This window comes from Sphaeramia orbicularis, chromosome 7, assembly GCF_902148855.1.
Source record: "Sphaeramia orbicularis chromosome 7, fSphaOr1.1, whole genome shotgun sequence".
NCBI classification, from domain to species: Eukaryota; Metazoa; Chordata; class Actinopteri; order Kurtiformes; family Apogonidae; genus Sphaeramia; species Sphaeramia orbicularis.
Genome location: NC_043963.1, coordinates 25,275,752 through 25,290,973, shown reverse-complemented (window position 1 = coordinate 25,290,973; position 15,222 = coordinate 25,275,752). Strand labels below are relative to the sequence as shown.

At 37.6% G+C, this 15,222-nt stretch overlaps 1 protein-coding gene across 1 annotated transcript; it reads right to left on the bottom strand.

Annotated features, from left to right (window-relative positions):
- Positions 1-3,826: 3,826 nt before the first annotated feature.
- On the bottom strand, positions 3,827-12,990 carry nt5dc2 (5'-nucleotidase domain containing 2). The gene is made up of 14 exons (XM_030137836.1): positions 12,532-12,990; positions 9,611-9,795; positions 9,449-9,523; positions 9,296-9,351; positions 9,113-9,206; positions 7,877-8,005; positions 7,364-7,424; positions 7,180-7,282; positions 6,967-7,068; positions 6,743-6,824; positions 6,486-6,572; positions 5,451-5,591; positions 4,875-4,939; positions 3,827-4,434 (listed from the first exon to the last, which is right to left on the bottom strand). Exons 1-14 carry the CDS (start codon positions 12,908-12,910, stop codon positions 4,173-4,175), a joined length of 1,821 nt encoding a protein of 606 aa, XP_029993696.1. The 5' UTR covers positions 12,911-12,990; the 3' UTR covers positions 3,827-4,172.
- Positions 12,991-15,222: the final 2,232 nt, after the last annotated feature.

The following is a 15,222-nucleotide window of genomic DNA, read 5'->3' as shown; positions in this document are numbered from 1 at the left end:
AAAAAAACAACAACTTTATTTCTCCCATGTGAATCCCTCAGGTTATTCTTGACCCATGTGAAAAGGGCTTTATTCACTGCAGCAGGAGGGCAAGGGCATAGAAACACCACTCAAACTGCAGATACACGGTTACTTCACTTAAGAGGACACGATAACATGTATATCAGTGTTTTTGTTTCAGGTACCACTTGCTTCATAACACGTTTACAATAGTAAGTGAAATGATCAGCCGCTATAAATAACTCCAGTATAGGAATCAGTTTAACGGGATGTGAAATCCAACCTGCCTCTAAATACACCCCAAACTTTCATCAATATTACCTCAAATGGATCTCAAAGAAGGTAGCACTGGTATCAGCTCAGTTTTGGCATTTCACCTTTCACAACCTAAAGTGGATCATCTACTGTTTCTTGCGGCACATTTGATCCAGCTGAGGTGAGGCCGCAGAGCAAATGGGTGCAAATATCCTGAGCAGTGAGTGTCTGGTTCAATTCCCAACTGGCCAGACAATTTTCTGCAGGTCATTACCCTATGTTTACCATTTCTCTGCTCTACCAATATCTAATAAAGCTTAAAAAATGTCCAAAAATAGTCTTAAAACAGCTACATTGAACCTGATTTTCTTCCTCGACATTGGTGTAAATCAGTAAACTGAGGACAGCTGTTATTAACCCATAAAAACCCAAACATTCACCATCGACCAAAACCATCTACTGACCTAAAATGTTTGATACTTGTTAATCCACTAATCCTATCAACACATGTAAATAATTAGTGTAAAATGCAGTTTATCATCTTTTCATGGTCATCAGATATGACCCATTTGGATGTTCAGAGGCTCTGTAGTTACCATGGAAATGCCGTCATCTTCTATAACATTGATTTACCTGTTAAACCCATGGAGTTTGACCAATTTATGTTCAGTTAATGATAGATTTGACTGAAAATGTCACTTTTTCTTCATTTTTTTCTGTTTCTGACATAACCCTCAACTTTAATTTGAGATTTTATGAACATCTATAATATATGATCAGTAAATTAACCCTTTCATGCATGAATTATGAGATCCTTGGTCGAAAAATTTTTCTTGAGTGTTTTTATTTCTCCTTAGGCATGAAAAAAAACAATGCGATCATTTTTTTTTTCATAGAGTTACAAAAATGTCCATGCATTTAATTTAACAATAAAATAAAAAAAACATTTTTAATGCTACTAACCTGATGTTTTCTCACATTTTAACATATTCTAATGTTAGTTATTACTCACTTCATGGAGATAATATGACAATTGATTTACACTAAAACATGTTACCATAGATCAGGTTTATCAAGAACAGCAAAGTTACATTAATGGAATGAATTGGAGTGTATGGGATGATGTATAAGTGTTCACTGTGTTGGCTGATATGGAATTAAAACAACAAACCCATGAATATACAAGAGAACAGCTGTATAAATAACTGTCCATTGTCATGACCACTATGCATGAAAGGGTTAAATATAGGGAAATATGTGATTGTCACTGAAAAAACGCAAAGCAAAGAAGATAATACTACAAAAAATGGTGATAAATGACTTTAAGAAAGGTTAAATATAGACAAATATTTCTTTGGGAAATGACACATAAGTAGCACTGGGTCTTTATGGGTTAAGTAAGAATAAAAGTCACCATACAAGCACAACATGTTTGACATATTGAAGGAGAAATTTTGACTGCAACATGAGGAAATATGAGAACAAGTACTGCTATGTCCTTAAGGAAAAGAGACAGGAGTGGCTGCAGTCAAGAGAAAATACCATTCAGTCTTCAGGTAACATTGAAGAGTAGTTACTTATTGGATTTAAAATGGTGCCAAAAGGTTTGAAGAATGTAGTACATCTAAAATATGAGTGTGTTATTGCAGGATCATCTGACAGAAGGGATAATGGGTTATAATGGACACAGCTACTATCATCATTTTTCTTGTGCCTGAGGTTATGATAGAATAGGATAGGATCTAGACTTCAGTGTGTAGTACATGCCTTGTTCTAAGTGATTCTCCAAAAGATAGTGCATCATTCATCAGTAACTGGAAGATATATCCAATTTCTGTGGAATAGGCTAATTCTCAAAGGTAAATCTGGTATCAGCTCAGTTCAATATATTTTTGCACAACCTAAAAGAAATCATCGGATACAAATCACATACAGTTACATTAAACCTGTTTATCTTTTTCCCACAATGGAATAAATAACTCAGTGTGTGTGTTTGTGTGTAATTTAATTTTAGCTAGTTACATCTGTTAATTAAGAGATTAAAAGAGGCTATCTTCACTCTTCTCTATTTGCATATGTCTCTATCAATTGACAAAGTAAAAATCGATTATATAATTTAAATTATTAATCATCTGATGGAAAACACTTGCTTTCAGACGATAGAAGGAAGAATCTAGTTGTTATTCTGCATCACTAGCCAGATTTTGAAGCTTTTATCTGGTTCAAAACAATCAGTAAAATAAACAAAAATGAAAATAAAAATAAAAATACTGCAACCTATCCCAAAAGATGACTAATTTATCAAAGCCTAAAAATAACTTTATCACCGACTGGAGTGGGTTGTAAAGTGTAAACGTCCGTGTCGCGACATTAGCAGAACAACAACGAAAAACAGCTGTTTCATCGATGGTTCCTTCACGGGACAGCGCAACAAAAAGTTGACAAAACCAACAGATTTAGTCCAGCCACATGGAAATATATAGCTTTGTACAACACTGACATAATTCGTGATCAGACCAAGCTATAACATGCAGAGTACAGTACCTCCGTGTTGTCTTCAGGCTGGATGGAAGTGAATGAGTTCATGATGCTGAGCGCAGTGTTGATGAATGGATGCTGCGCTGCCTAGCGACCAACTGACCAATAACAGAACATGACAAAAACTATTATTATCATTTTTCTTACTGAAATTCAACTCAAACCATTACTCATTAATCCTCACTATTAGCAGACTAAATTCATTGTGGTTACAAGTGCCTATAGGACAGAATTGTTGAAAAATATTTATAAACAGCTTTCGAAATAATATTTTAACCACCTGTGATTTTCTACAGAAATTCAGTATAACAGGCAAACCACCTTTTGCTATTCTGTTTTTAGAATAATAATTGTTCCTACACTGTTTTTCACCATCACATGTTTTAATTTGAATTTTACTAGTACCCGTAGAAGAATATTTGGGTTTTTTTTCTTGCCATTTGTTTTAAATAAAGCTGGTTTCTTACAGATGGGATATGAAATGTGTCATTAAGCTGTTTTGGGTCACAAACTGTCATAAGAAAATATTTTGTGATGATATATGAAATGATTTTCTTAAACAGAGTTCATTGGATGAGCTCCTAACTGTTTACTTCACCAAGGCCATGTGCAATCCAAGGGAGTGGTGTTGGTTTTCAAAGATGTAATAAGATAAAAAATGACGTGAAAGATGCAATAGGGTTAAACTGACAGACATAATCAAGGCAGAAATATTGTAAATGATGCAACAACAGACTGTGGCAGTTTCTGACAGTGTAAGAGTATGTGTGTTTATTTATGGCAGTTCACGAGCCCCCCCCATCTACCCACCCCGTGTGTTAATTTGGGTCCTGAGGAGACACCACTTTTAACTCTTGGGTTCTGAGAGGGGGTGGGGACTGAATATAATTAGATTTTTTTTATTTATTTTACATACATTTGCTTTACAAGTGACATTACTGACAAATGCTGGCCTTTCACTTGCTACAGTAACTCAACAATTATTTCCAAAGTTTTAGATTAAATAAATAAATAAATACATAAAGCCATATACAATAGTGTAACATTTCAGTTCTTTATTATAATTGTGCGTCAGCAGCCCAGTATTCCTCAACATTTTCGTAACAATGCAGGTGAAGTGTGTCTTCCAGTTTGTACCACGTTTGAGTAAATGTACATGCTTCTCTGAACAGTAGCTAAATTTACAGCACCCTCTAGTGAATTCACAGTGTAAGTGAATCACTGAGGGACAGTATTGCTTTACCCTGTGAAAAAAATTGTGCAGTATATTTTTTGGCTAAGAAGAAACCCGGCGATCTGAAAGAAATCTTCAGGCTATTTCAAGTATTCACCAGGTCTAAAATACAATGTTCTGTTAGTCCCGGTGGTATATGAATCTCTCATCTTATGTGAGACATCTCCTCCAGAAAAGGTGTTTTCATGCAGCCTGTGCAGAGCTGGTCCATCCACAGAGGAGCCTCGTGTTGCAGAGGGGTGCGTCGGGGGTAGAAGGTGTAGGAGAGGTCATAGTTCAACAGACAGCTGAGGGACGTCATGTAGATGTCAGAGAAACGACAAAGACGTCTGGAGAAGTAGGTGGGGTTGTGACATGTTCTGAAGATGCTACCAAACTGAGGGTTGAACAGGTTCTTTGTCATGATCCTAGGACATGAAGGGATGTGTTCATAAGATTTATAAACATGGTTGTAGAGCAGGTATTCAGCTGTATTACCAATGTAGCGTCAGTCAAAATATAAATCATTCAAAAATAAAAATCATCATTATAAAGCTTCAACAACAAACATTTACTTTTCCAGCTATTTTAAGTATAACTAGAAAAACCCTCGGAGACTACAGATCTCCGCCAAGGCAGATCAGCCCCCCTCAGTCACCACCAAAATGTAATCATTTGTTCCTTGTGCCAGTATCAACATTTCCTGAAAATGTCATCCAAATCTGTCCATAACTTTTTGAGTTACCTTGCTAACAGACAGACAGACAGATACACATACAGACCCCGATGAAAACATAACCTCCACCATTCCTTGGCGGAGGTAAAAAAAAAAAGATGACAATATATCCCGTGATACAAAGTCTCTTACCTGAGTTCTTCTCTCTCCTTCTGCCATTCCAGAAAAACTTGTTGTGACTCTGGGTCACGATGAGTCTACAATATTAAATAACATAATATGAAAAAAAAAAAAAAAAACAGGGTTTAGCATTACACTAAAAACTTTAAGCATATATGAAAAATTCAAAATGTACCTCAACATAAGGTTCTTATTAAAAATAGACAAGCATTTACTATTTGGTGAGAACCAGTGAAAATTTTTTCTATTGGAACTGAGGTCACTATGACCAATGACAAGAGCTAATACAGTTACAGAACATGTGGCAATTGTTCTTGGTGAACCCCGTCATTGCAGTTTAGATTGTGGTTTGCGGTTTATTCAGCAGTCAGCAGAACAGTATGAGTAACTATAACGTCATCAACTCACTGTCATCCTTCAACTTTCTACACTTGTGGTTTGTCATTGCCTCCAGTTGTTGTGTTAAAATGACTAACAGAGACGACACTTTTATCTGAGATGCCACCGAGTACAATCTGCATTATTTTTGTACGTTCAAACAAACTCAATGAGAATTAAGTGTCATCTACACTGAGGTTTAGTGTTTACCTGGAGGCGTTCCATCAGACCGGTTAGAGCCTGCAGCCAGGTGAGGTTCAGAGCGTAGCGTCCTGTGCTCACCATCTTGGTTTCATGCTCCAGCTCAGGCACAATGGCTGCTGTACGCCAGCCATGTCGCAACATCAAGTCCTACCACAGCAAATCACAAGTCACTGAGGATACAATGGATACTTCACGTGCCTTCCAAGACTAGAAATTACACGTATGCATTTTGGAAGTTCTAGCAGAACTCTGCAGTGCATTCTTTATGATTCCTTGGGTGGAAAACACACCCTGTAACTAGTCAGTTGTTTTTGCAACATTTTAAGGACATAGTATAATGTACCTTAGCATTTCTCATTTACATGATACAACTGATACAAATAGAAACTTTTTTAATGCTGTTCTCATATTTTCTAACATAAAAGAGAGCAAAGATTCTGGTGTTTAGAGTGTCTTCTCTTAGTACTCAACATGTCTTCAACTCCTCTAGGGAGATTATATAAGATTTACTACAATAATCTTGTGTTTTTCCATCAAGTTTCACTCAACACATGTCAGATGTTTCTTTTTATTTTGGCTACTTTTTGTCATGGGAAGCCATGCTAAATCTTGACTGCTGCCTGTAGCCATTTAGTGTATATTTTTTGTGAGTTTTAAAACTATACAATATTTCCCTGTGTGTTCTTGTGGTATCTTAATAAAGAGATAAAGAAAAAAAAAGAGATATTATACTTGACACAACCAAATACAAATATTTAAATGTTGCCTGACACTTCAGCGTAATACTTTTTTTTTTTTTCTCTTCGCTGAAATGATGCATATGTAGTTTGTTGTTGATGCTGTGACAGTAGATCCTGTACTCACCCTCATGGATTCAGTATTTAAGAATTCAGTATTAAGGATCATGTACTGCCATCTGGTGTTTGAAACAGTCACTTTGCAGTTTACTCTAGCCTGACCACACCCTAATGCCCAGTGGCTTTATTTAGGAAAGTACAATAGATGATGGTAGTCTTATTGTCACCATGTTTTGACACTCACAGCCAAGTCACTATAAAGATGGTCTCCAAAGTAAAGAACCTTTGAGCCTCGCCAGCCTGTCAGTCTAAGAAAGTCAAAGAGGTTTCCCTGAAAAAGTTGAAGAAAACAGTGTCAACATGTTACATCATGTCAGTGTAGAGGGGCCAGAAAAAAAAAAAAAAAAATCAGGCCAGTTTAAAAACAAACAGCAGGTTGCACAAATATGCAAATTATTTGCTTTTAGAAAACTTACACAGCAGTTTGGCAATAAAACAGACCTGTTTGTATATTTGCCCCTTGTCCAAACTCTTTATCTTTTCCCAGCAGAGATCACCTTTAGTATCCAAGCGTCTAAATGGCCTATGAAAGTAACAATGTAGAAAGTCATAATGAAGCTACAAAAGAATAAACTGGGGCGATAAAGTCAGATGTAGCTGCTTGGATCAAACGCACATGTACAAGATACTGCATAACTATTGAGTATTTACGGCAATGTACTCACTTGATACAGTCAGTAAAGAAGTGAGGCTTGTCTGCCTGTACAATAACAACATCGAAAAAGTCTCTCCATTTTTCTCCAACCATGTGAGTCATCCCTTTATCCCTACACATGCACACAAGACAAAAATAACAAAAAAACATGTAACAGCCTGTAACAGAAGTGTTTACTCTCACTATGGGTCAAGATGCTGGGCTGCAAATAAATGGCACTCACACAAAGCTGAAGGGACTGTTGGTAATGAGGAACAATTTCTTTCCACTGCTGACCAATTTATGCAAAACAGCATGTGTCTCCTCTCCTCTTAGAATGTATTTATCTGTGAGGACACAAAATAAAACTCAGCCTCTGCAATGTCATTGTAGACAGAGAAACATGTACTAAAAAACTGTTTTCTTACCCAAATCTTGCACGACCCATTTATACATGTAACCTTTTAGGTGAACCATGCCAATTGCTTCCTGAAAATTAAATAAATGTTATGTGGAGGTTAAATAAACACGTGGTGTTCAACATTTTGCAGTACTCCTTGATCCTGTAGTATCTGACAGCTTAAACAACCATAAAGAAATGTTTAACTAGAACATAAAAATGCTCAAGAACCAAAAAGTTTCCCTGTTTTTGTGTGAAATCACAGATTTTATGAAGCACTGGATACACAGGTCACTGAAACTGGAAAAACCTTGCATCTTAGCACACAGAGCATAAGAAGTTATTGTTCTGTTGTACACATGAGAGTTCATTGTACACTTTGACTAAGCTCAGCAGATTCATGGGAAACCTACTGATGAATCCCAGTGTGGGAAAACAGAGAAATACACTGGTCCATTATGTCTCTCAGCATGAACTAAAATTTGAGCTCTCACAACATAGTGTGTAATGTTATATACCCGGACATAGTGAGCATTCTCACCGAGACATCCTTGAAGAGGTGAACTGGGTCGTATTCGATGTCGTTTGTGATGAAAAAGTCATTTGCAACAGCCAAAAGAGTCATCTCTGGGATGGAGAAGATGTCCATGAACTGCTTCACCTTTGGTCCCTAAAATACAATATATTTAACAGTTAAAGATGCAGCATTTGAAAGGTTTTTCCTGTCATTAGGCAAAAAAAAAAAAAAAAAAAAAAAAAAAATCAATCAATACTTCTTTTGACCATATGATAATTCAAGTGTTATGACAGGACATGAGACTGCATCTGCTCTTTCCTTGGGTTTTCAGGCTAGAAATATAAACCCAGTAATGCCTTGACTTTGTAGGATAATTATATTTGATGTGTTTATTTGGAACAAGAGGAGAGCGCTGCATGAGGAAGGGGTGTATTCTATTATTTTTTTCCCCTATGATTAAACATGTGTGATGGCAACTTAAATTAACATGTATCCTTCATCTGTCCTTTTCCTCACTTTTGGAAACTTTTTTTTTTTTTTTTTATAACCACTATCCACTAGATGAAACATTGAAAACAGAGCCAAGTATCAAACTGAGATGAAACCATTTAGAGCAGGACTGTTTCAAGTGGGATTAAAGACTGGTGAGGCATAGCTACTGCTACAGGAAAACACTTAAAAGACTTAATGGACCGAAAACTATTTGAGCCCCAATTGAAAATATCACAGCCCAGATTTCTCCTAATTAGCAAACAGGACTTCAGGACTGTCAGACTCCATGGAGAGTTTTAGTTTTTTGATTGATTAAGGGCAGTGTGATGAATAAAAAACAACATAGCAGAACACAAAGTTCCTATTGTCAGCTCTATTAGAAGTTGCATTACTGCCAGATGATTGATGACGGTAAAGGAACAAATGAGATTACAAAATTCAGAACCATGACTTATGTAAGAGGAAAGCCACGTCTAAGCCAGACTGTTTAAAATCTCTGAACAGTCACAGATTTAATCCTGAACTACATCGCTGTTTGAGGGCAGCTGGATGAGATTAAAACAGCCTTTAACATCAGGAGGAGCTGTGCCTGCCCTGGAATGAGAACAAACTGGATGAACTATGGAATTAGATTTCACAGTAGCATACATGTTTTTCCGGAACTTCCTGAATTCTAAAAAAAAGGTTTAAACATATGCAACCGTTTGTTTTTCATCTACTTTTGAGTAACAAATCATATAATTACAGGCGTTTTTCTATCTTTCTTACCTTTCCATAGAAGCCGCTGTCCTGCTCCAGAGGGACATGATAAGTCCCTCCATAAAGCTCAAGTACCTCTTCATCTGGCAATGGGTTCAGGCCACTGGGAACAACCAATGAGAAACAATTACACATTGCATACATTTCAGTGCAACCTTTCATTCATACATTTAGTGCAATATCTAGTCTCACCGATACACTGTCCCGGGCTGAATGTAATGAAAGGCATCTATTTTCATCAGAAGACCCTAAGAGACAGATTAAAACGGAAGGAATTTCTTTCTAATCATCTGTACACAGAAATCATAACAGGAAATTTATCTTTCTAAAAAAATGACAGTTTACCTTTTGAATGTCATAGTGAAGTCCTCGCACAGCAAAGTTTGGAATATAATCATATTTAAGGATGCCTTCAGGATACTGTGAATTAGAATGAAAAATAAAGCAATTTAATTTTAGTCCAATAAATGTCATAAGGCCAACATACCTGAACCAGTAAAAACTAACCCTGAAATGCTCAATGAGGAAGCCTTTTGCAGCATTGTAGATCATTGTGTTGAGTGCGTTTGAGTAAAGGGCCAGCGTGTAGTCATAGTCAAAGCCATAGATGTCGACTTCAGCCAGGTTGACCTCATTGTTGGCATAGATGGCAGAAGAGTTCAGGAGGTTACATGCACCCGGCGGTATCAGGTCTAAACAGAGGGAGAAGACAGGAAACACCCGCTCAAAAAAATGATTCAATGTGTGATTACAACTCACCATTTTGTCACCTGAGAAAGTCTATTTACAATCTGTCAACACAATGAGTTTTGTGGGTATGACTGTTTACAAATATATTTTCACTGAAGCATACAATTACAAATACGGAAATGCATTCACAAGTATGTATTAGTCTAATTAGCTTATCCATTCCCACTGGATCACTAGCAATCCACTGGTCATTTTGTATCAAACACATTAAAGTTTCTACAATAAAACTTTTGTCAATATAGGTATGCTATATCTTGTTTATTTTTCAATGTCGGATTCATTAATTTTGGGATTTTACATTTAATTCTGGCACAGATTTAAAGTACCATACTTATGATATATTTATCACATTTTGAGAGGAAGTACAAATCTGTCTCTGACGCAGAGTAATATTCTTTTTATCAAGGGAAAAAAGGTCCTTAAAGCTGCTGATCAAACACTTCAGCACAGAGGAACGAAGTTACTGTGGTGCTGTTTTCAATCTAGTGAGGTTGGCAAGCACACCGGAGGTTGCATAATGAGCTTGTAAGCTGTCAAAACGACTCCTCACTGAACTGAGTCAACCCAAAGAGAAGATTATGTACATAAAATGGTGTACACAACTTAGAGTAAAATATAGTGGTTAATTTATCAGTAAATAGAAGAACCCCATGCATGATCTCATATTATTGATTTCATTTTGAGTTTGTTTGGTGACTGTCTTGATAAACTCCCCAGTCATGCATCTAACACATGGACACAGATTAAACAAACAGTTTACACAGTGTTCTGGGGTTAGTCTCTAATGCCGTCCTGGATAGAATATGAGCAGAGGACTGAGAAAGTGGGCCATGACCTTCAAGGCCATGTCCGAAGGCTGCAGCTGGACAGCAGACAAACCTTTAACATGTGTAACACACAGTTCCAGCTACGCAAACTATAACTGGAAATGCTTTTCTCTGGTGCCCTTCCGTTGTTTCTTGTTGATTCATGCATGGAAATGTGACTCAGCATAAAAGGAACGGGGGAACAGTTGGGAAGAAAAGCAAAAAAGTACATTGGTACATTTTACAGTTATAGTTAAAACCAAGGATCCTGCACACTTGAATTCTTTACTCTGTTAGGAACACCTTTGCATAAACACTTCTAGGCTGTAAGCACTGATGGAATCACAAGGACATTTTCTTCAAGTTTTGAGGGTTTTGTACTTAATTTGTCTACTCTGTTGTATACCACCTCACAATTTCATCATTTCTGACGAGAGTAACAAACTCTGATGCCTAACTTCATAGATAGGTAGTTTTGAAAGCTATTTATTTGTACATAATTACAAATAAAAGTAGTAAGTAATTACTTACTACTATTATTATTTTTATTGTATCTATTGTTTGTCTTTTGCACTCTTTATTCTATCTTCATGCATGCACATTTTATTCTTGTACTTTATTCTGTTGCTGGCTTGACCAGTGAATTTCCCTGATCAATAAAGTCTCATCTAATCTAGAGCACCACTAAATGGGACAGTTCTACTTGATGATCATTAAAGTGCAGTCTATTGGTTATACTTGCATGCTTTAGCTCTGATTTTATTAAGTACACTCATTTAAGATTTCTTTTATTGAGTATTTTTGTTTGTTTTTGTGCTCAAAGTCTTCTTTCCCCTGTATCAGTCAACAAGTGCCATGCATTAATAAATACAAGTTTGAACATTAAAAACACACCAATAAAAACTTATGCTAAACTGTAGCTTAAATGCAAATTTTTTTAATGTAGTTTCTAGTTTTGAATCCATTGTAAAAAGCCTCAATTTTCTAACATCCCTTTGAGAAATGTCACAAGGATGTCATCATGTGACTGCAAAACCAACCTATGGGTGAGACTGAACCTAATTTGGTCAAATCTAATAATGCATGGGTACAACTAGGAGCACTTCTTCATACTTTGCTTTCATGGCTTCATGAAGAAATTGCAGTTTTGCTTTAAAAGTATTGATGGTTTTGTTTCTGAAAATGTTTCTTACCACTGCAACACTCAACAAATGCCATGCACTTAATAAAACCCATAAATTGTTGAAAATAAACTAGTCAAGGGCATACAAAGTGGAAAATTGGTGGAATATTTAAGTGCAACATTTAAAAGGTTTACAGATAGACATGTAGCTTTCTAGCGAAATAATCCATTAAGGAGCCCTTTTGTTCTACTTTAACGTGGACGTTTAGGAGAAAATGCACTTATATTGTAAGAGTATTGTTTGTTGTCGTTTCTGAACACTTCTTTTTCAACTGAAAAACTAACAAAATGTTATAAATTCACATAATACCACTGTGTTTACGTGGGCTGTAGTATTCTGTAAGCTAGCTAACGTTGTGACCCCATGCTAAGGTAATGAGGAACTGTGGAAAAACACGGACCCCGACTTCAGGATTTGGAGTTTCATTTTCCACAGACTGGTTTAACTTTATCCTAACGTGCATTTATCAAACAAAGGGCTTTGCTGTGCCATCTGTCTGATTGCACCAGCTACTTAACCGGGAGAGGATGAATCACAATCCGCGCCTTAACAAAATATCCCGCGGTGCCAACGGCTGAAGACGCCGGACACACGGCCCGGTGACGTGGATGTTCCCCCAGTCTTAGACCCGCTGACAGAGGACGAGAGGCCGTGGGTAAAACGTGGAGGGACTCCCTGCTGTGCTTACCGTTAACCAGCCGTTTCATTTCATTGTAACGAGCCCACAGGTAAGACTTCTGGTCCACGGGAGGAGCGGTGGAGAAGTAGGACCGTCCTCTCCTACCAGTGACACCGGGAGGACCCACGGGTTCATCGGTGTTTTTGCAGCCGCCGGACGCGCCTCTGTGGGGGGAGTCTGTGCGTGAAGGGACGGCCCCACTCGGCCTGTCTGAATCCGCAACGCAACTTTGTTCTTTTGTTTTGTCGTGGCCCTGTTTTCCTTTTCCAGACACGCTGCATGTGGTGGACAGTCTGTTAGCTTTAGGAGACCTGGCTACCGGAGGGGTCCTGTTTCCTCTGATCCATATTGTGCGCGTTAAAGCTGTGCCAACTGTCTTCAGAGACATTTTTGGTGTAAACTACTAAGCTAAGTCGAGCTGCTGTTGCTGCTGCAGGGTGGCATCAGGCAGCACATGAAAACAAATACTCAGCCCAGAGGCCACACCTCTGCTTTTAAAGGGGAGGGACAGTCATATTTGCAGCCAATCAGATCTCACCCTGAGTATTTATCATGTCTGACAACTCTGTCCAAAACTGCTGCATCTTCCAACTGTTTACCTTTGACCTTTTACTTTAGTAATACAGACAAACCGATGTGACACTAATTCTAATGTTGCTGCCAGTGTTTACATACTGCATAATTATATGCACCTTGATCATCAGTTTAGCAGCTCAGTGCAATTTAGCAGCAAAACACTTAGTGCAATAGGGACTGTATAAGAAAAAAATAAATAAATAAAAACTAGAAAAGCACTCGGAGAGCGCAGACCTCCGCCAAGGCAGATCAGTCCCCCCCCCCCCCCCCCCATCATCACCAAAATTTAATCATTTATTCCTTGTGCCAGTATCAATATTTCCTGAAATTGTCATCCAAATCCGTCCTTAACTTCTTGAGTTATCTTGCACACGGACAGACAGACAGACAAACCAACGCCGGCAAAAACATAACCTCCTTGGCGGAGGTAAATATCACAGAGCATTAAAGAAAAAGTAGGACTGTGCAAAGGCCTCAGAATAAAATATTGTAATAGCCCTGAAGTCGATGACACCCGAGACAGAGTATAGTTCCGCTGGACTCAAGCTTTATTAAGGGACTAAACAGTCAAGAACAGAAGTTGTTGTTACTGCGACAACTTAAGCTGCTAAACTTAACCGAACAGCCACACACCGGGCGTCTCTTTTCTTTTTCTCCCCACTCTCTCTGCGCATGCGCACACACAGCCAAGGCACAGGAACAAAACAGCCACTGTATGTCCATAAGTACCCACATAATGCAGAAACACAAAAACACTCTTAACATGCTTAACACAGGGAATCACGATATTAATACACATGTGCTACTATAGTACTACTAGAACTCCTGCATAGTTGTTTGTCTATTCCAGTTTTTATCACTAGTATTTGTGCTTTCTTGCTTTTGTTGAACTAAATTCTGTTACTTCACCTGCACTAGTTGCTGTTATTTCAGTTTGCTGCAGACACTAAAACTCAGTTCATTCGTTCCACTGTCTTTGAAAAAAATAGTAAAGGCAAGATTGCGTGACTTTTGCATCTGCTTTCAGCCATTTTTATTTCATCCATGTGACTGTTACAAATGGTGTAATGTTATTTGTTGCGAGTGTATCCTTTTTGTTGTTACCTCCGCCAGGAGGTTTTGTGATCGCTTTGCTTTGTGTGCGTGCGTGTTTGTTTGTTAGCAAGATAACTCAAAAAATTATGGACGGATTTTCATGAAATTTTCAGGAAATGTTGATACTGGCACAAGGAAGAAATGATTAAATTTTGGTGGTGATTGGGGGTGGGGGGCCCCACTGATCGGCCTTGGCGGAGGTCTGCGCTCTCTGAGTGCTTTTCTTGTTTGTCCTGTTTTTGTGCTGGTCGTCATTGTAAATGAGAATTGGTTCTCAGTCGACTTACCTGGTTAAATAAAGGTCAAATAACATAAATAAAATAAACTAATGTGTCAATTCCATCCAATTTCCATCACAACACCTACAATTATATTTGCACTGAAGTTGGCCTAACTCATTTAATCTGAAATGTCTGGAAGTTCAGATGAATTCAATTGAAGTGAATTGAATCAGATGAAACTCAGCCAAAACACTATGCACTGCAGTGGTATCAAAATAATGAATATATTCATTTCTTTATTGGTTCTCAAATATGTAGCAGTTTGTGAGCATTACATACCTTAGTAAGTTTCCAAAAACTCCCTCTAAAATAGTAATATTTTGCAAATGTCAGTCTCAATGGAACCTGTTTTACAATTTTAAAGACCTCCCATTAAACAACCTAAGGACAAAGGTATATTTTAAAGGTGATGTTAACGCTTATGTTAAAAAACAAAGGGATTCCCAGATTCTGCAAATATCTGCAGAAGCAATATTTCTTTCACCCCTAGATTATAATTAAGGCTCTGTACAATTATCAACCTTCACTATAAAATCTCCACATCCCAACCTGAAAACCCACTGCACTCACAATTCCAGTGCAGCACGACCTTTACTCTGTGAAAGAACACATTATCATGGCCTGTTTGCTAACAGTGATTTTCTTGGATGATCTTGAATTGTAATGCTCACCTATCACAAGAAGGTCTGAAGTCATCAAACTTGTTTTGAAGGCCTTAGGTTGAGGTTTGAAGACCAAACTGAGCTCA

Excerpts from the sequence above, each read along its gene's own strand:
- nt5dc2 (XM_030137836.1), bottom strand. The coding sequence starts at position 12,910 with ATGTCTCTGAAGACAGTTGGCACAGCTTTAACGCGCACAATATGGATC. Across the intron at positions 9,207-9,295 it reads CAGCCCGGGACAGTGTATCG|TGGCCTGAACCCATTGCCAG; the intron begins GTGAGACTAGAT and ends GGTTGTTCCCAG. Across the intron at positions 7,069-7,179 it reads AACAGTCCCTTCAGCTTTGT|GGATAAAGGGATGACTCACA; the intron begins GTGAGTGCCATT and ends GTGCATGTGTAG.